The 19,861-nt window shown below is 40.2% G+C and overlaps 4 protein-coding genes across 6 annotated transcripts; 2 read left to right on the top strand and 2 right to left on the bottom strand.

The window, feature by feature from the left end:
* Positions 1-234: 234 nt before the first annotated feature.
* cfap298 (cilia and flagella associated protein 298) lies at positions 235-2,848 on the top strand. Of its 2 annotated transcripts, none has more exons than XM_026329165.1 (8): positions 235-312; positions 612-770; positions 962-1,129; positions 1,395-1,462; positions 1,540-1,698; positions 1,952-2,083; positions 2,179-2,274; positions 2,361-2,848. In XM_026329165.1, exons 2-8 carry the CDS (start codon positions 632-634, stop codon positions 2,469-2,471), a joined length of 873 nt encoding a protein of 290 aa, XP_026184950.1. In that variant the 5' UTR covers positions 235-312; positions 612-631; the 3' UTR covers positions 2,472-2,848. The 2 variants fall into 2 exon arrangements, with proteins under 2 accessions (XP_026184950.1, XP_026184949.1); XM_026329164.1 differs by having other exon boundaries at positions 240-369.
* A 775-nt stretch (positions 2,849-3,623) lies between these two features.
* eva1c (eva-1 homolog C (C. elegans)) lies at positions 3,624-8,021 on the bottom strand. 2 transcript variants are annotated; one of them, XM_026329162.1, is made up of 8 exons: positions 7,469-8,021; positions 6,291-6,490; positions 5,898-6,021; positions 5,600-5,752; positions 5,159-5,302; positions 4,456-4,533; positions 4,279-4,386; positions 3,624-4,184 (listed from the first exon to the last, which is right to left on the bottom strand). In XM_026329162.1, exons 1-8 carry the CDS (start codon positions 7,581-7,583, stop codon positions 3,811-3,813), a joined length of 1,296 nt encoding a protein of 431 aa, XP_026184947.1. In that variant the 5' UTR covers positions 7,584-8,021; the 3' UTR covers positions 3,624-3,810. The 2 variants fall into 2 exon arrangements, with proteins under 2 accessions (XP_026184947.1, XP_026184948.1); XM_026329163.1 differs by having other exon boundaries at positions 4,279-4,371.
* A 1,582-nt stretch (positions 8,022-9,603) lies between these two features.
* On the bottom strand, positions 9,604-12,375 carry haus1 (HAUS augmin-like complex, subunit 1). Its single transcript, XM_026328683.1, has 9 exons — positions 12,088-12,375; positions 11,815-11,989; positions 11,508-11,643; positions 11,242-11,376; positions 10,853-10,976; positions 10,179-10,244; positions 10,004-10,075; positions 9,837-9,884; positions 9,604-9,749 (listed from the first exon to the last, which is right to left on the bottom strand). Exons 1-9 carry the CDS (start codon positions 12,106-12,108, stop codon positions 9,705-9,707), a joined length of 822 nt encoding a protein of 273 aa, XP_026184468.1. The 5' UTR covers positions 12,109-12,375; the 3' UTR covers positions 9,604-9,704.
* A 474-nt stretch (positions 12,376-12,849) lies between these two features.
* mis18a (MIS18 kinetochore protein A) lies at positions 12,850-17,898 on the top strand. The gene is made up of 5 exons (XM_026328590.2): positions 12,850-13,100; positions 13,803-13,869; positions 14,123-14,245; positions 14,459-14,561; positions 17,088-17,898. Exons 1-5 carry the CDS (start codon positions 12,887-12,889, stop codon positions 17,151-17,153), a joined length of 573 nt encoding a protein of 190 aa, XP_026184375.1. The 5' UTR covers positions 12,850-12,886; the 3' UTR covers positions 17,154-17,898.
* Positions 17,899-19,861: the final 1,963 nt, after the last annotated feature.

Below are 19,861 nucleotides of genomic sequence, written 5' to 3'. Positions count from 1 at the left end.
GATAACCCTTCAGGTTCTGGATGTTATGTCCAAATGGCAAAATAGTTGTTGTGCTACTTGAATTAATTCTCCTCGCATTTTACATTTCACCTCCTGGCTGCAATGGATTAGTAAAGGTGGCAGCTTTCACCACTTTTACATAAGAGCCTTATCCCTTCATTGCACAAAACACTGACAAGTTCCTACTATTTACCTCTAGAGGGCAGTAATACTGCTTGGCCTAATCTGACCTGCCGTAAAGGGATCACCTGAAGTAGTCAGACTGCTTCGCTGATGGAGACGACAGCCAGTTTCACCGAGTGTAAATAAAGGGTGAGCTCAGTTTGGACTGGGTTTGAACAGTTTGCCTGTGTTTCAAATTTTGTGCAGGTATGTGTTGCAATTTTCAGTCACTGTAGTGAAATTTGGTATTTAACGTGTTAAGCCGGTAAATATAAAGACCTGTAGCCAGCTAGCAGGCTAAGCTAACGATAGTGTTTTCTGGAAGCGTTATGCTGATGACTGTTGCTATGGTTACGCTGTTTTCCTAAAGCCCCGGAGCACAGAGAAACCCTGGTGTGGTTGTTGGTTTATCGAGGAGTAAATTTCAACTCCTTAATTGTTTCTTTTAGGAGGTGACTGGCCTTGTAAGATGGTGCAGCTGCATGTGAAGCGTGGAGATGAAAGCCAGTTTCTGTTCAACACCACAGTGGACGCGCCTCTGGAGACGGTGATCCAGCAGATTACAACCATTTACAACGGGAGACTAAAAGTGGACAGACTATGTTCAGGTGAAATGGAAATTGTTAGAAATTATAAATAAATGACTTTTCTGTTGAAAAGCAAAGTGTTAGCTGTACTTAAGCAGTAATTGTATTTTTTCCATGTCATGTTTCTGAGCTCTAACACAAACTAAATAAAAGCTTTGATATGTCTCTTAACATACATGACACATGCTTGTTTGTTCATTTTCTGCCCTCAGAGATCCCAGAGCTTGCAGACCATGGCATCACCCTGCCGCCCAACATGCAGGGGCTGACAGAGGAACAGATTGTGGAGCTGAAACTGAAAGATGAATGGGAAGACAAGTGTGTGCCCAGTGGAGGGCCAGTATTTAAGAAGGATGAGATTGGGAGGAGGAATGGGCATGGTGAGACTGTCTCTTGATCATAGGCTTTGTAGTCATAATTTCCTGCTCCTATATGACTGTGCATCCCTAATGTAAATGGCATTTAAGAAATGGAGATACATACAGATCCTCTGCTTTAAATTGTTTTATTAAGATCTTAATTTTCTACGCATTGTTTTTATTTATATGCCATTATGTTGTAAAAAACTTTTTTTATTTTATGCATTCACAAAGGATTTGGGTAATTTAACCACAGTAATGTACCCACCTCTTTGCCTTTTGCCAGCTCCAAATGATAAAATGAAAGACGTTTTGATGAAGACAGTGGAGGAGGCAAAGGCACTCATCTCCAAAGTGCGTATGCAAGTTCATTTTTAGATTGTTTTGTTTACACAGATTTATTTAAACTTTGTCTTTCTTTTTTGCCTCAGAAACAGCTTCAGGCTAATGTTTGTGTCACCATGGAGATGGTTAAAGAGGCCCTGGATCAGTTAAGGGGGGCGGTCATGATTGTGTATCCTATGGGGCTGCCTCCTCATGACCCCATCAGGATGGAGTTTGAGGACCGGGAAGACCTTTCAGGAACACAGGTAAACAGCAAATCCTGTCTCACTGTTTTTTTAGCAGCTATTAAATGATGACTGCATAACATTACTTTTCAATCACCAACAACGGCTTAAAACAGCAGCTGCTGTTGTTTTTAAATAACGTTCATCCTTCATTGTTTATAGAATAAGGAATTGAAATTTATGAAACTAAGACAGCCTCTTTGATCATTTATTTTCTTCGCCTCCTCTTTCTCCCTCATTCCTCTGCATCTGCTCTCTCCATCTGTCTCCTCAGGCATCTCTGCAGGTGATCACAGAGGATGAGTGCCAACTATGGTGGGCTGCCAAAGAGATGCAGAGGGGGAAGAAACTGCAGGACTACATTGGTAAAAATGAAAAGACAAAGCTTGTGATTAAAATCCAAAAGGTGAGAGCATTTTTGTGGTAAATAACAGGCATTGTATTTTGTTTTTTGTTTTTTTTGAGAATTACTGCAATCCAATGGTTTGCTGTTCCCTACAGAAAGGGCAGGGGGCACCAGCTAGAGAGCCTCTCGTCACCGATGAGCAGCACAAACAGATGATTAAGCATTACTACAAGAGGCAGGAGGAGCTGAAGGTGAGGCAAAATCGTACAAGACAAACAATTATGTTTGTGTTTTTACAGAATGTACCTTTCTAACCTTATCATGGTGACATTTTCAGAAACTGGAGGAGGCAGATGATGATACCTACCTAGACTCAGAATGGTCAGACAGACAAGCCCTCAAAAAAAAGTTTCAAGGCCTCACCAATATCAAATGGGGACCGAGGTAAAGACCACTACACCTACCCACACTGGAACTACTGCTCTGAGTTGACCCTTTACAACTCTTTATGCAGCTGCCTAAGTTGCCTTATCACAGTCCTGAAATAGTTTACTCTTGGTGTTATCCGAGGTCATCCATGGAATATTATATATCATATAGGAAGGCAGAAATGTTCTGGTTTTGTATTTTTGAGGTTCTGGACTAAAATCTGGTATTTTTACCCAAATGGAAATGAGACAGACATTTGGAAACAAAGTATGACAGAAGAGATCACAAGGTCACATGGAGATTTATACAATTATACATCAGATTTATTTAAACTTAAATCTTGTCCCTGTATTCCATCCCTGCTGACATTTTTTTATTAAAGCTGTGTAAACAAAATACTGTAGTTTAATCTCAATTTATTGTACATTTGTATTGTCTGTAAATGATCAAATAGAATAGTTTCCAGTGTAATATGTTCCTATATTTTGTATGAATGATGTGTCAAAGTTCAACAAAGTCTCAGAAATTGTGTTTCCACTGGAACAGTTTGACATCCCTTGAAGGGCAGGGACAAGGATGCTGCACCTTTCCTCTCTTTGTCTCCTGTAGTGGTACACACACCACTGAAAGTTGGAACTGTTCTGAGTCAGGAAGTTGCCACATAGAGTAGTAGATGGTTGTTCCAGCTCTTGTCACAGCAGGGATGATGAAGCTGTAGGGTTCAGAGTGAGACTGTATCATTCACTGGAGGGTTTTACTGCATGGAAATGTTGATTCAGCTGATGCAGTGATTTATAGAGGTGTGGTTGATTTCAAGGAAAGCTATTTAAATAAACACCCTGGACATAATATGTGGATTTCATTTAAAGGGCAATTCCACCTTTTTTACATTCAATTCCATGGCTTTTCACATGGCCACTCAGTGGTAGCAGTTGAAATCGGAGCTCATACTATAATTTGTTTCTGGTGTTAAAACCCAGGGGAAGTTTGGATATGAAGCCCTTTGGGTTTAATGGTCCCTTTAATAAAAAATACCTGTGTTAAGACATTTTTTGATTTGTCTCACTAATACAGCTGTATAATGAATTGGTACAGTGATATTTTTGAATAAGTGCAGTGGCTGCATGATGACTGACAAGTCCAATAATTTCACCCTTTTTTTTAAGCAGTGAATAGTATTTCAACCTGAATTCCTGGCTTCATTTGGTGATGACTGACAATATTTTAAAAGAACTGCAGTTTTACCCAGATATTACATTCAAAAACTGAATCCTCCTGTGAAAAATGGCAAAAGACACAATAAACTGGTTTACAGTGTTAAAAAAGGTTCTTGTTTTGGCAATAATTGTATCACTTAGTTAACATGGGCTGCCATTCAGGTAGGAATTCATCCAAATCTCCTGTACGATCATCTCTCTGCGCTCTATCCTCTCTGCCCGTTCAGCTGCCTCACAAACATAAGTCACTTCCTCCCAGCCGTATAGTGCCTTCCTCTCTGCAGCTGAGATTAAAGAGCTGTGTGTTCCTTCTTCGTCTTCATCATCATCTTCGTCATCCACCTCGTCATCCTCCTCTTGGAAATTAACGGTCTTGCTATGAGACCTGGGTGTGAGTCTGTGATCTCTGAGCCTGGAGCCTGTGCAGGTCACTCGGACTGATACAGCCAGCAGCGTGAGAAGAAGACCAACGCACACGCTGGAGGTGAACAGCAGTGCTGCCATTTCTGGATGCTCTGTTTAAAAAATGAAGGGACGAGATGTCGCAAGTTATGTGCTAAATGTCTGCATGCATTCATAAGTTCTTGCATGTATGTCAATAATGATTACCTTTGATGTAGGCATAGGTCAGGAGGGAGTTGCTCATCATAGCTCCTGAGTTGTCTGGGCGTCTTGACCCTTTGGAGAAAGGCTCATCCAGCCCTGCAGAAGATGCCACTGTGAAAATCAGAATAATGACATGCAGAAAATGCCAAATAATCTTTGGAACTTGCATGAGGCTCTTACCTTTTTCTGTGTCCACAGTAGGAGATGAGGTGGAGCTGAAGATGTTTGGGTCTGCTTCCCTTAGTAAAGTCTGTGGTACTGAAGGGGGACAGAAGAAACAATCTTTTTAATGCTGTGGACATTCTGTCAAAGACTCAGTGACAGTGTGTTGGTCATTCTACAGTACCATGTATCAGAACACAACTTCACACATCCAAATCTCTGCAGAAACTAGACCTATGATGGAATTCTGAGTACTTTACATCCAGTTTTGTTAATAACTGGCCTTTAGAGTTACACACAAGTTGTAGCCAGCAGAGTGGGTCAGATGAAATCTTTTAACCCCATGATAAAATCACAACTCCAAATAATGACACACGAACAGTGTTGCTGGGTGACTTCATTGGCATTTGTGCCAATTGCAGGAAGTTTACCAGGATGTCAGCCTGAACCCGCAGATCTGAACTTAGTCTATTATTCCCTGCTACTGTGTTATGGGATGTGATACGATAAGAACAACTGATGGCTGAGATCAGCCGATGATAATCCACAGTAGGAAACTACAAATGTCCACAATAGGAACTGTCACATAATGAATAAAGCAAAACAAAAACCGACATGACGTGAGCTTTCCGTAAAACCATGTAAATCTGTTCCCACTTCTTTAATTTATCACCAGGTTTGTAGTTAGATTTTGTGAATGAGGAAGAACAAAGAGTTCTACCACATGAATAGGCCACACTGAGGTACTTCCTGGTTCCTGGATAGCAGGGGTCCCTAAAGGTCTGGTTGCCGATGGCAACAATGCACTTCTGTTTGCTGTAGCAGGACTTGGACACCAAGTGCACAGCCTCGTGGTTCAGGCACTCTGTAGGGAGCAATGAGACATTATTTGTGTTTTACAGACATTTGGTTGTAGTTTAACTGCAATGCAAAAAATTGCAGACATTTAGCCTTCATTTCACATCAGACATTTTGGGTTCTGTAAGTTATTACCATGCTACAATTGCTACAACAATTTCTTCTTACTCTGTGAAGTGCTAAAATAAAATACATTTTTCAGAGTAGTAAAAAGTTAATGCTCCTGGTTTTATTGTTCCCATGGTAGAAGAAATCGTCTGTTAGTTACTACCATACGAGAGAACTGAATATCCTGTTGACTCACCAAATGGGGGTGGTCTCGTCAGGTGTGAGGGGCAGATGTCAGTCTCGCCCAGACTTCTCCCATAGACAGCTGCATAGATGTTCAGGACCTTTGGGCCTTTACAGCGCAGGACCATGGTCTCTCCCTCACATGCCACATGTCGTTTGTGTTCAGCTGAGTGAGAGGAGAAAGGACTGGGTTAGGGGGTGTCATTTTTGTGCACTGCTGTGTAGCTGTTCCATGCTGATCAGCCAGTAAATGTGTGTCAGTTGTGCAACAAGCCGTCTGGGAAGCGATGTGACTCAGCTGCTAAACTCACTGGGTTTACACTTGTAGTCCACGCGGAGGTATTTGGTAGTGCCGGGACAGGGGTCTTTCCCAAACAGCAGGTGATTGACAGGTAACTGGCAGTCTCTGTGGCTCTGACACTCAGACAGCAGCTTCTGCACAGCAAAGACAGGATGTGATGTTACATCCAACAGTGACTAGATATACTATATAAAACAACCAAATCAGATGCAAAAAAAAAATAATCACTGACTGCCTGATGAATGGAAGAGTGAGCTGTGCCCTCATAAATTAACATGACTACAGCTAATCTGAGAACGGTGTGTTCACTACCACTCCAATAAATCAGGTGAAACTAGTGAACACACACCTATTCTCAAATGACCCAGTGGGGGTAAAAAATGTCCTGCACATAAAATTGCACCTGTAGAGCAGTAAAAGCTGAACAGCTGCGGTTGTGAGCTCTGAGCAGAGGGTCTGGGTCTGTTCTGCACAGCCTCGCCTCGCCGCTCCCGTAGAAGGCCGACTGGATGGAGATGGTGGAGTGACGTGGACAGTGAAGCCGCAGAGGCTGTCCGTCACACGCCTGAGCAGAGTGACTGATGATGATCCTGGACAGGTAGTCTGTTAAACAGAAAAAAACTGGTTAGGCTGTAATAGCACCTACAAGACTAAGTTTGCATTTCAAAGTGGAGACACAAGGTTTGAAAAGAATGGGTATGTACCAGGCAGGGAGGATGTAAAGATGGAGTTGAGTTATATGATGGGAAATGTAGACTCAAACCTTTTTTGGAGCATGACCCTTAAATCAGCATATGTTTACTTCTTTCTTCTTTTCATTTGCAAAGTAAACTCTTTAATTTGTCTTTTGTGACTCCCAAATCTCTACGAAAGTACATAAATTTGCAGGAATATCCCTAATGAGAAAAGATTTTAACTTTGAAGCAACTTAATACCACTGAAACATAATTTGGACATTTTGTTGTTGTTCAGTATCAAGCAGCTGTAGTTTCGGATCAGATTGTTTGGCCTCTTGTCTAGTGTTGCTTTGGAAACTCATACATTCCTAGATGGCAAATTCTGCCAACTGGTATTCAACCTAATATGATCCACCTTTGTTGCATGCTCTGTATAGGAGGTGTGATTAAGTTACTTCTAATTCACAGTTCTTTATCTCGAGATGTTTATTTGTTTTGCAGAAAATTAATCTTGCAAGGCTCAGAAGTTAGTGAAGCAGGTTAGATAGGATAGATACAAGACAAATACCCTCCTCTGCATATAGTAGCAAATGCAGTCTAACTCCTTCAGTGTAAAAAGATGAATGCAAACCTTATACAAAACAATCAAAACACAAAGCATGTGCAGTATTTTACACCTCACATTGTGGCTTTTATATAACCCCTTCTCAGACAGGAGTGCAGTTCAATGCCAAATCTCAAATATTATTATACTCAAATAATTTTTGGCACCTAGTGAAAAAGACTAGTATCACCTTATACCATACAACATTCGCGGCTATTAATACATCACCTAAATAATAAGGCTCTCACACAGATGTGGTTCTTGGGGCAAATTCCTACTACACCATCATCACCATCTTACTTGAGAAGTCAGCCAGTCCATTCATGCGTCTGGTCCACAGGAGTAAAGTCAAGTAGAAGAGGCTGGGACTCCAGTCTAGTCCGTGGCAAGGACGCGTCCAGCTCATGACTCGCATCCCCTGTCCCTGAGATCATATTAAAACAGACTCGAAATTGACTGTAGGCAACTAGACTTCATTTATTAAAAAAAAACACACAAAGTGAAATCAGGTCCACGGGTCGTCGATGTCACGCCCCTCATCTTTTTTTTTTTTTTGTAAATCACGAACCGAAACGTAATTTTTGAGAAGTTAACGCTTCATCCATGTGTTACTCTTCACAAGACATATCAGCATGCAGCCGATGGCACACAAAGCAGCGCCTGTCTGCTGCTAAATAAGAGCAGCCCCTGCAGTAATGGACCACAGAGGAGGTTAGAAATAGCAGCTGCGCAACAAGTTGTCCAAAACTGACGGACGAGCTGATTAAATCCGACGCAGGGTGAGACTCCCGATCCGACCTCCCTGTCGTTCAACACCGCCGATTTGTGAATGGATCCATGTGGAAACTGAAAGCGTTTTACAGTAACAGCTGAGTGGGAATTATAGTGTGGGCGTGGCAGATAAAACTATTTTAAAGGGGAGAGGGGCGACTGGCAGGGCCTTTTATTCCCCACCACCAAAACCCCTGAATCCCATGTTTACTTTTTGGATCATGACAAAATGTTTTCATTCTGTTAAATTCTGACATTTTCTTTCTTGCTGTTCTAAACTCACAGGTGTAACGTACAAAGTTGAATTTAATGTTATTTGTGTGTTTTTACCTGTGAATATTAGTTATTTTCATCTCCTTTATCTGAGTCTAACCTGCGCAGTTAAACCAAACTCAGATGTTTTTAATTAGCTAGTTCTGTCATCTATATAGTTTGATTCCTACCCCATGTAAAGTGAACATAGAAGCAATGTAAAAGTTCAAGGAGGGAAAGAGTGGTATAATGTAAAAACTGTAACAGCATGTTTTCAGACCCCATTGTTCAAATGCAACTCTTGAATTAGGAGGAAAAGTTACATGACAGTGTCAGTGACCCAAAAAAATAGACAACACATTTGATTAGTGTTAATGAGTCAGTGTGTGACCCCCTAAAGCTTACTTCAGTGTTTATGTTTGGTTTTTTTTTAATCTATAAAGGTCAAGCATCAAGTGAATGTGGTTGATGCTGTTTTTTTTATTTGTTTTTTATAAATTGTTGAACCATGCCGCCTTTGAATGGAGCAGGGGGCCTGCTGGGAAACTTGTTCCCCGGCCCACATCCATGACCCACTCCATGGTAACTGGCCAATCTCCATGTCAGACCAGTGCACATCAACAACAATCAGCGGGACTGAGGCATTGGAGTGTCCATGTTCGAGACTGGCTGGGAGAGGTGAAATTTTGCATGCACACTGGACAACAGACCCTCCCCCCATCTTGTTGATTTTTATTCTCTGTATTCCAGCTTTGGGCAACTTGGGAGTAGGTCCAAAACCCCCTTCGTGTGCTGTTATCCCTCCAAAGACTGTGGAATCATGGTGTCAAACTCAAAACGTTTCCTGCACTTTGTTTTCAAGAGCTTAGGCTGGATAGTAAGAATTGCACTTTAGTAAATGTGTTTTGATGTATGGTCAAAAAAATTCTCATGCATGTTGATGTGTAAGCGGGGGATATTTAGATAATAATCTTCACTAAACCACTGAATAATTAACCTCTAATATTTACGACACAATTAAGCTTTTCCAGTAATGTCATCTCTGTGTTTGGACACAATCTGTATCCATCTGGCAGATAAACTTGATCAAAGAAAAATTTCTCACGATATGTTGATACATGTACTGAAATTTTGAACACAACCCTTCCATTAGACTGCAGCAAGCAGAAAATAAAACACAAAACACTTGATTAGTGTTGATGTTTTGTATCAAACAGGAAGAGAAGGAGATAAAGTAAATAGATCTAAGCAAAGTAAATAAAGACCATGATCTAAATTTTCTCCTGTCATTAGTTTCTGTGGGATAAGTTATTTATCACAATGCAGAGATTCGGTGAATTGGATAAGAAATGCAGTTTTGACTTAAGTAAATGTTGACTAGAATTCCCTAAAGAAATAGACTCACACAGAGCTTGAGTAATATAGAGCAACAAGACTGGAATTATTTATTATTTTTTAAAACAGAAGATTTACAGTTTAAAACAGAAACAGATTTTAACAATACTAAATGTCTTCATTTGAAATCCACATTCATCTCAAGCTGGGAGTCAATTGCAGCCTGTAATTAAAGAAACAAAACTGCCCTCAAATAAAAAGAAACAAACCACATCTTGTTCATTGTTGAACAAAATATTAGGACACTCACCAATTCTCTTTTGGCTTCCTCTATTTTCACTTGGGCAAGAGATGGGTTCTGTTTTAGAATAGCATATGAAAAAAATTAGTAAAAGCAAATGTAAGACCATAATATTGCTTCTAAATATCTGAGGTTTGTTTGATTATTTTGAAAATTATTCTTAAAAATACACAAACCGGGCTGAGGTCCATGTATGGCTCCAGTTTCTTTTTCAATGGGATTATTTCTTGTTTTAGTGTGGCCACTTCCTGCAGAGAGAAAAATAAGATGACATGTTAAACCCTGAAAGCAGACAGTGGTACGTACCATTTCCATGGTGATGACTGTGGTGCGTGTGTACAAGCTGAATACCTCAGAGAGCTGCACAACAGCCTGATGGGTGACAGATTTATCCATATTCCTGGATACAAGCTGAGCCTTGAAGGGTCAACAGAACAGCATAAAACACCACAGCTGCTGCATGATTATAATATTTTGAAAATCTGGTCCCTCCTATTGATACAATGATATACAGTGATACAGCTGCTGAAATTGCCAGCACCAATTCTGTTCTCTAAACTAAAGGTAGTAACATGGTGCCCACAGTATACTAGGTTTAACATAAAATGTGTCTTTCTGAACAAAATATAATGCGCATAACACTGAAGAACTGCATCTTTCAACCTTCTAAATTTTGTATCTTTATGTCTGTGGTTGCTTGATTTCTCTATTTTTTATTTATTTATTTTTTTACTTGTGCTCAGGACACCAGTAATTTATGCCTCATCAAGCTGCATACCAACTTGTCATTAGTACAATTTCGCTCAATTTTCTCACCCAGAACAACCATCCAACCAAGACATGAATATTTAAGCAGAAACACAAGGGCACTTTTAAATATGGGACTTTTCCACATCATTTTCAAAAACAGTATATTGCACCATGTATTAATTCATAATGTTGATGACGTGTATAAACACCTGTGACACGGGATGATGCTGCTATTACAGATAGAGGTGCAGATACGCTATGACACCACGACATACCTCTGCCCTCTCCCGCCTGCTGTTCAGCTCTTTTGCCTTTGCTCTCACAAAATCCATGTTGAGCAGTTTCTCCTCTGTCTTAGCGCACTCCACTGCCTGAGCTTTAACAGTTTTGTTGATATCCCTAAAAACAATTAAGACTGATTACAGATATGGTACAGCATGCAGCAGCATTTTAGGTAAATGTCTGCTGTGACTGGATTTTGACATATAGATGTGATATACAGTTTGTGATAGAATCCAAGATGGCATGTTTGTTTTTACAAGGCAATATAACATAACTAGCCCCCCTGTGACCCTGGATGTACCAGGATAATGCATATTACAAAGTACTGGTGTCACATTATATATCAGTATATGAAAGTCATCCTCTACATCTATTTGCTTACTCTTGTAAGTTGCTCCGCAGCATCAGAGTAGCACCAAGCCTCTTTCTGATGGCCTTGAGTTCCCTCTCAAGTCTCCTGTTTGACTTCTCTGCTTCCATGAGTTCGTTGGTGAGGTTATTCACTGCTGGCATAAAGCTAGACAAGACATAAAGAAATCCATGTTGTTTTCAGTGAAATTCCTCTTTCAGTGAAGTTCTTCTTCAGGGAAACTAATCAGAAGGATTTACAAAGAGAAACTAGGCTTCAACAATGCAACAAGAGCATACCTGCCCAATGATGTATCTTTCACTCCAAGCACCATAGCCATGTCAACTAAAGCAGACAGGTAGTCAGCAGCAGGCTTTGACAAGCTGGCACTGGACACACCAGGACCTTGTAGAAGAATATCCTGGAGATGTGTGCCTAGATGAGAAAGACACTGTTGAGGTTTTTGATGATGCTGTGAAAACTTTATGGTGCGATACAATTGTGTCATCTTACACTTGAGCATCCTGCATATACTAAAGTAAATCATGTACAGATGCAGAGTCTTAGTTTTGCATTTTCCTCTGCTATTTTCAGCTAACTACTCACCCTCAGCCTCATACTCCGATGTTTTCTGTTTGAGATCCTCAATGAAGAGAGCTGTGTCGCGGCACCGGGCCTCACTGCTCTGAGCCAGCTGGTACAATATGTCCACCGTCCTGATGTTGACTTCAAACTGTGGCACTGGCTGATCTCCAAACACCGTGCTAAGCCAGCTGTTCACCTGAGGACCCACATTATACCGGAGGTTAAACAAATCAAAGAGCAATATCATTCGCTGCATTGACTGCAATGTCATGTTAGCACAACAGTGGACAGTACCTTATTGATTTTTTCACACATTGCGAATAAGCGGGAGCAAAACCCCCAAATAAGCAGCTTCTTCAAAAGTTAAATATTTCTGCAGCGCGAAAGAAAAACGACAACATTTAATCTAGTTTCCCGCCCCCAAGCGTATTCCGATAACTTCCTGGTGACCAGCCAATGAAAAGACGAGGTAAGTGTCCAGGATACCTTTGGTTATAATATATTTACAAAAAAATAAAATAAAATACAAGAAAACAGACAGAAAGTGTTGACGAGTTAGATGAATACAAGCAAAACAGGTAACGAAATATGTACACACACTAGCTAGTTTTTTATTAACAGAACATATCCGGTTCACGTTTCAAAGATAGTCAGATCAAGAATGTTCGGGTAATGTAACAACTGAGAAGAATTTTTTTCTCAACCATGAAAAAGGAACGTATTAATACCTACAAAATAAATACATCTTTGTAATTTTTATTATTTTATTGTATTAGACAGTAGATGTAGTGACGCATGTGCTGTGTATATCAACATCCTTATCCACATGTTCTAAAACATTAATGATGGGTAAATATAACACACATAATTATATATTTATGACTGGACTGTTTAGTCGAATTATAGACCAAATATTAAAATACACGCACAAATATTTATTTCACTCAAACGCCTTATTGGGTAAAATTAAAAGAGGAAAGCAGACGAAGGCGGAAGTACACAAAAGTGAAATCTCGCGCCGCCTTGACACTGCGCTTCTCTTTGAGTCACCCGCCAATGTTCGAAACTGCTTGTTTGGGAGAACCCAGGGAAGATGGCGGCGCGACAAGAGTCGTTAAATGCCACTTTTGTTAACAGCAGCATAGACTCCACCGCCGTCGAAGAAAAGTTGTTTGGTCCAGCAGAGGAGCAGGAAGACCTTGATGACGGGCCTGTGGTATTTATCTGCGGGAAGTGCAAGTTGCCTGTTGGGGACTCGCTGTCCTGGGATGGAGGTGAAGACAGTCAAAACCAAATAAGATTGAAACGTGAGTCTGAGTGTTAGTTTTTTTTATTGTTTGTTCTGTTGTTACACAATATAAACAAGCTACTAGAATATGTTGACACAGGGCCTCTATTTGAGACTAAGGCCAAAGTCTGAGGGTACAAAATTTCAAATAACTTGCAATTAATCATCCATCCAGCCATTTTCTATACCTGCCCTGTCCCAGCTCTCTTTGTCTTTGGACCTGTTTTGGAAGGCAGGGGTACACCCTGGACAGGTCACCAGTCCATCACAGGGCCACATAGAGACACATAAAGACAAACAACCACACACACTCACAGTCACTCCTATTGGCAATTTAGAGTCACCAATCAACCTGACATACATGTTTTTGGACTGTGGGAGGAAACCGGAGTACCCACGAACCCACGACCTTCTTGCTGTGAGGCAACAGTGCTAACCACTCATCCACCATGCTGCCCTGCAATTGAGATACAGTAAAAATAAACATTGGCTTTGTGAGGCTTTTATCCTCCTTGCCCAGTTTCTAACCCAACCTTGTGCCCTAGAAGTAAGTAATATGAGCCATATGTCATCTTTTTATTTCTTTAATAAAAGGTTTTCATACCTGTTTTTAAAAACTAGCAAAATATAAGGATATCACATCATCTGATCAGCTGTTCTGAATTTTAGTTTATGATTTGATGCACTGCTGATGTGATTTTTTTTTTTTTTTAAATCTTAGGGGTCACTGACAACGTCTTGGTTGGTAAAGAGAGTCGCCTGTATGAGGAAAGCAAAAAATCTCTCTGGTAAGATCATTATATAGGTCTGCACATTGCCTGTGTGATAACCATGGTTTGTGTCTCCCCCTCTCTGTCTCCCTGTCTACTGACCTTATTTATGGTTGCTAGATGAGGAGGAAAATGCTCAAATGTGCTGTTTGAAAGTTCACTGATAGTGTTGTGTAATGTGTATGCAGACATGAAATAGATCAGTAATATTGCCTCATTTTAGAAATTGTGCTTTCTTGTGTTTTTTTAACCTATAATTTTTCCTCTGCAGCCTGGTCATGGATCTCTTCTGTCAAGGCTGCAAGTCTGTGCTTGGCATGGTTTATGCATCTACCCCTAAGAACTTGGATTACAAGAGATTTGCATTCTGTTTCAATGTAGCAGACATTGACAGGTATGTTCAGGGCCTGGATTATAAGTAGGACACATGCTTGAGTAAAAGTGCCCAACCAACAGGATTCTGATTAACTCCTGAGTAAAGTCTGATTAACAAAATCATGATTGTATTCTGAAATATTCAGCAAATAATGTTATTTCACTACTTTTGTACCATAAAATGTCATAAACAAGTATGCAGGTGTAATATTATACTGTAAATCTTTTTCAGTTATGTTCTTGGCTCAGCAAACCAGATGTTGGCAGCAGAGGGCCCCAAAGAGCAGCCAGTCACACTGGAGTACAGAGGCATCGTTGAACAACAGCTGACAGAGGTAAATTACTGCTGCTGCTTTTTCTTTGTTTGGTTTACCAGATACTATATTGGTGTGAGATCAGATGTTCTCTTTACTGAGCAGACTGTCTGCCCTAAATCTCATTGCACTGTGTAACCATGAGTACTTTTATCCATACAGGTGAAGGTTAGTTCTTAAATCTGTATTGTTAATGTGGAAAATGATGAAAAACTAGAGGTCTGACGTGCAAACTGTGGAAGTTATAGCAGGACTAACTGCTCTCTGTGCCGTGCTGTTGTGCTGACAATAAATTTCACATCACTTACGGGCAGCTCTTTCTCATTGATTATCAATACACAGGTTGTACGAATGATGACATCAACTTAGTTCTGGGAAGCCTTTACTGCTGTGACAGGCAGACCCTTATATCAGACATTACCTCATCTCTCCATTTCGTCCCCTGCACACAGATTTATTTTCCCTACTGTTTTAGGTAGTTCAAAACAAAACAGTATGTTTTATTTGGGATTTTGTAGTATTATTGAAATGTATTTCTGTGTATACATTTTCATGTATTTCACTTTTGAATTCTTTGTGTTTTGCATTACATTTTGTAATGTCACGTTAATGCTTTAATATGAAAATCTAGAGGGGACTTGTATTTTTCATTGGAATAATGAGGAAGTAGTTATTGGTATTCTAAATTGTCCTTTGTTTAAAAATATATCCATAAAACCACACACTGGCCAGTAGGTGGTGATAATGTGCAGCAGGACGTGCCAGCCCTCCCACCCTCTTGCACCAGGGACAATAGATGTGATGGGGAGCATGCTGAGGAATCTTTGTTTTTGATCATGAAGTGTCTTTGTTATTATAGCTGCGTGTATAAATAATGTTTGGTTCTATTTTACCATGTGTAAGAGTTTCTGCAGCTGACACTTGATCCATTTTATTTTGAAATGTCTATGAATGTCTATATATTAAACCGGTATGCAACTGCATAAAAGAAGAAAAGAAAAAACATTGCCCATGAGAAGCAAAACATTCCGTGTCTTTATGAAGACTTAATATCTGTGTTTACGAACACTGCAAGTACCATGTTATTAGTCTGTCTGACTTGTTTAGTTAGTTCCCGTGAATGTGCACATGTTCCCCTCCTGCTCCACTTTCGTACCTAAACAAATACATTTCAAAATGACTTAACACTTCACTTTGTGTTGAACAGTGAAGTCCAGGTTGTTGCTGTGCTGACGCACACAGTGTCACTCAAACAGAATGCTCCAGAAGGGCACTTTATTATTATTTTTCTCCTTGCTTAATATATTGGTTACCACTGAAATCCACTTTATCATTGAGTGTGTATAGTCTCGGTGTGAGGAGGTTAAACATTAATCTGTTTATGGCTACAGCTGATTCATTTTTGGTGGTTTTAAAGCCACTGTTCATTGTTAGCTATTGGTGCATTGTAACAAGATTATAAAAGGTTAAAAATAAAACTTTTTTTCATGTGATTTTTCATCACATGTCCGTTTACATGCATCATTAAGGCTAAGTCCTTTTATTACTTTCAGCAGCATTGATTTTGTTTTGCCCCAGAGCTTTTTTGCAAAGTCAGTTTATTTTTCTCAACCAAATTTTAAGCAACTTTCTCTAAGTGATATGTAAAAGATTATCCTTACACAACTCTTATAGGCACTCATTTAATTAAGTGTGCCAATTATTTTGTTAAATGTGATATTTTCAGCATTTGAGAAGTTTTGCTTGCATTTAATGCAGTAACAACTGTTCAGTGTTTAAGCAAAAATGTCAGACTGTCATATAAATATTAGCTGTTTTCTGTTGTTTAAGTTCTATGTTGTATATTTTTGGTTTTTATTTTGTTGGTCAGATGGAAAAAATTGGATATCAACCTAGTGAGTGGGAATGTTTTATAAACCATAAATTTTCTCATTTAATTGGAAAAATAATTGATAAATTATGAAGCGTTTAAAGTAGGTTTAGTTGCAGCCCTACTTCATTAGTTCTTTTTTTTTTAATGAGGAAGGGTTTTGTTTTTAGGTAAGTATTTCTCATGCTAAGGTGTGGAAAAGGTGCTGGTACTGAAATTACAAAAATAAACCAGCCCATATATAGTCTTTGACTTTAGCTACAGTGTATGTGATGAAGGTGCTTTTCACCCTTTCCACCATCCTTAATGTATTCTGTCTTTCTAATTGGTAGACCTTTGTTTGGGTTTTCCATTTTTTACACTCACTGATCTGTCTCCCCACCCCTCCTGCTCTCTCTCCCATCCATGCCTGACCACTTCCCCTCTGGGATTCATCGTTCTCCCTCACTGTTCCCCTTTTCAAATTATTTTTTACTCCTCCCTTCTTTCTTCTTCACTGCTTCCTGGTGCTCCCTTCATTTCCCACCTGTCCAATTTTCTCCTTCGTTTCTTCCGTTCTAACTTTTTCATATCCACCCATTACGTCCGCGCTCTGCTCATTTTTCTGCCATTCCTTGTTGTTCGTCCACACCCAAACCCTGCACCACTAAAATTCAACTTCTGTCCATCCTACCCAGATGAAAATGCTGGTCATGTCCATGGCACAGAGGTTGGAAGAGATCGAAGCTGGCTTTCAGGACTGATGTGATGACGTGTGACAGGAATGGACACCGACCTGTCTGGGTGGGTGCTGTGTCCAGGTGTTTAATATGAGGATTTAATATTCCCACGCCTTTTCCCCCTATTAATGCTTCTCCTTCTAAATTTCATCTCAGTGACCACATAAAACTGTAACACCTGCACACATTCACACACAGCTTCTACTGTGCTTTGTCCTGGTTACCGATGTTGAAACAAAGACTGTCTGCGCATGTAATCAATCAGGTTGTGTCAGCTCAGCTCCAGCGGCCCATAGCGCCATCTCATCCGTGTCTCAGTGCAGAGTGAATGCACGCTTAGGGCAGGGTGTTTATTTGTGCAAGATTTCATCAAGCGGGCTGCACACTCAGCACAATGCTATATTGATTGGACCACTCATGGCCACACACACTTTTTCTTTGTTCTGTCCCTCAAGTATGGAGTCTTGAAGCTGCCAGGAATGCTATCTGTATGCTTTTATGGGCAGAACTAAACTAAACAGAATTTATATTCAAACACATTTTTTTCTATTAACAAGATTTATGTTATTGAATATTGACTGAATCAGGGTTTGAACAATTTTTCATTCTTTCATCAAATTTACCTGAATTTAAAATACGATGCAGTTTGCAATCCGTTCATTTGTTATTACATGGAATTATTGGTTTGTTTATATTTGTTTTGTTTGGTCACATTCATACAAGCTTGTTTTGTGTAATAAAGTATACTGTTCCAAAAATGAAATGATCATTTTACAAAGGCATACAAGCTTGAAGATATAGACAAACTTTAAGCTATCAGGGTAATCTTTTTAAATGTTTATGTTTCTTAGACTTTGTGCTGTAAGACTGGGAATCAATGGCTCATCCTGCTTTGCCTCTAATTAGAAGACTCTTTTAGATTTAAGAGTTATCAGCAAGTTTAAGCTCTTTGGGGTTGATTATATATTAAAGACGTGTTTGTTTACCAGCTGACCTCTAATGTGCCTAGCAACACTTTCTACCAAGGCGGGAAAGCAGCTACATGCTGTACCACTTGCCCTCCCTCACCCACGAGGTTTCATCAGCCTCACAGAACAACAACAGTTCGCAATGGCCAACCAGCACGCTGTATCCAAGGGCAGGTTGCGATGGCAACTGAGAGCACGTGCTATGCTGAGTGCCTGTTGCCATCTCGTCATCGTGTTCACCACCAGAGGAACAGCCAGCCATCTCGCTGGCCGGCACGCCTGTCAACAGACGTTATCCCAGCTCATGCTCAGACACATACATGTGGGAGGAGTCCTGAATGAAGCCCCCCACCCTAATCTCTGTGTGATGTTTTTCTCACTGCAAACCCCACCCTCGCCCTTCTTTCCTCCTCCCCCTCCCTCTAAATCTCCCCTCCCTCAACTCCTGGGAAAAAAAAACAGTCGAAACAACAACAAACAAGCCGCATGGTTTTTGTTGTTTCTGATGGTGTTGGGCGGTGGATGTTGTCTTTATCCAGTCCTGGTTAGGAAGGATGAGATCCCTGGATGCCTCCTGCACAGAATATGAATGATGCAAGGCAGCTGGCTGGCCAGTCGACTATCCAGATGTACGCTGGTATTCATTTTGGAGAATGTATCCTGGTTGTTGTTTCCTGCAGAGCAAAGAAGCTTAAAGACTCGTAGTTCTGTTTGAAGTTGGTGCCACTGTGAAGGGTTCACTGAATGGCCTTTGAACACTTTTAGCTTTTATATATAGATGTGCTGTTGCTGGATGCATTGCACTGCTGAATGCAATTATTGCACTGGTTTCACCCCTTAAACCTGAACCAATCATTACCACCCAAATCAAGACCAACACAGAAATACACACACAAACACACATTCTACAAGCACTCAGGGACAAAGGATGAATAATGCAGAGGTAGTGTCTGAGTGAAAGTCGCCTCCCCTCTTTCGCTCCTTTTCACCTTCCCTAAGCAATAAGGAAGCAATGTTGCCATGGAGGCAATGAAGCCTCGGATCACTGTCAGCCAATTACAGTCTTCCCTGTGTGAAACACTGGGCCAATGGCTGCCTGAACTGAGGCTGCTGTTGCCACAGACACTGAGATCCTATTGGCTGAGCTTTGCTCTTTGATTTAATTTCTGATCTTGTTTTGGAGAGGAAAAAATATCTCAAGGAGTGCCACCTGTGTGCCAACTTGCAAAATATGTTTGTTTTTTTTCCCATGAAATGAAAAGAATTACATCAGAGTTAAAATGTGTCTGTTTCATAAAGGAACAAAATTCTGTGCCAGTTATGGTTTTGTAGCAAAGCAAAGAGGAAAGTGATTTTTTTTTTATGAGGTACGGGAGTCTGGCCTTTTAATTTTAATCAGTGCTTGTTTGTTTGTTTTGTTTTGTTTGTTTGTTTCTACCTACTTAATTGCATATTTTTTCCACTTCTCCATCATAATATTTTGTGATCCCCTGACAAAGGAACCACACCCCACCAGTTGCTAATAGCTGTTTTATGACCAATTTCCAGTTTAACTCTTTATTTTCCACAGCACTGTCCATTATGTGTCGTTTCGCTATACTGACATCATCTCTGGAGCGAAAGCATAAAATCTCTAAGCCACAGTCTTGTTTCATTAATCACCTTCACCTGTGTTTGTAATCGAACAGGATAGCCAGCCAGTCACTGACGCGTTTCATGGCATAACCCAAATCCCCTGTGAGTGCTCAAAGCCTCCTACTTCAT

This window comes from Mastacembelus armatus, chromosome 14 (assembly GCF_900324485.2).
Source record: "Mastacembelus armatus chromosome 14, fMasArm1.2, whole genome shotgun sequence".
Classification (NCBI taxonomy): Eukaryota; Metazoa; Chordata; class Actinopteri; order Synbranchiformes; family Mastacembelidae; genus Mastacembelus; species Mastacembelus armatus.
This window is presented reverse-complemented; position numbering and strand designations above follow the sequence as displayed.

What these genes read in the sequence shown, in the direction of transcription:
- cfap298 (XM_026329165.1), top strand. Translation starts at nt 632, where the DNA reads ATGGTGCAGCTGCATGTGAAGCGTGGAGATGAAAGCCAGTTTCTGTTC. An exon ending in TGGGAGGAGGAATGGGCATG is followed by an intron (nt 1,130 to 1,394) that starts GTGAGACTGTCT and finishes GCCTTTTGCCAG; the next exon opens with CTCCAAATGATAAAATGAAA. An exon ending in AGAGGCAGGAGGAGCTGAAG is followed by an intron (nt 2,275 to 2,360) that starts GTGAGGCAAAAT and finishes TGACATTTTCAG; the next exon opens with AAACTGGAGGAGGCAGATGA.
- eva1c (XM_026329162.1), bottom strand. Translation starts at nt 7,583, where the DNA reads ATGCGAGTCATGAGCTGGACGCGTCCTTGCCACGGACTAGACTGGAGT. An exon ending in CAGCTTTTACTGCTCTACAG is followed by an intron (nt 6,022 to 6,290) that starts GTGCAATTTTAT and finishes TTTGCTGTGCAG; the next exon opens with AAGCTGCTGTCTGAGTGTCA. An exon ending in GACCTATGCCTACATCAAAG is followed by an intron (nt 4,185 to 4,278) that starts GTAATCATTATT and finishes TTTTTTAAACAG; the next exon opens with AGCATCCAGAAATGGCAGCA.
- haus1 (XM_026328683.1), bottom strand. Translation starts at nt 12,108, where the DNA reads ATGTGTGAAAAAATCAATAAG. An exon ending in AAAGATACATCATTGGGCAG is followed by an intron (nt 11,377 to 11,507) that starts GTATGCTCTTGT and finishes TGTCTTGTCTAG; the next exon opens with CTTTATGCCAGCAGTGAATA. An exon ending in AGGAAGCCAAAAGAGAATTG is followed by an intron (nt 9,750 to 9,836) that starts GTGAGTGTCCTA and finishes CTTTAATTACAG; the next exon opens with GCTGCAATTGACTCCCAGCT.
- mis18a (XM_026328590.2), top strand. Translation starts at nt 12,887, where the DNA reads ATGGCGGCGCGACAAGAGTCGTTAAATGCCACTTTTGTTAACAGCAGC. An exon ending in GAAAGCAAAAAATCTCTCTG is followed by an intron (nt 13,870 to 14,122) that starts GTAAGATCATTA and finishes TTTCCTCTGCAG; the next exon opens with CCTGGTCATGGATCTCTTCT. An exon ending in AATGTAGCAGACATTGACAG is followed by an intron (nt 14,246 to 14,458) that starts GTATGTTCAGGG and finishes AATCTTTTTCAG; the next exon opens with TTATGTTCTTGGCTCAGCAA.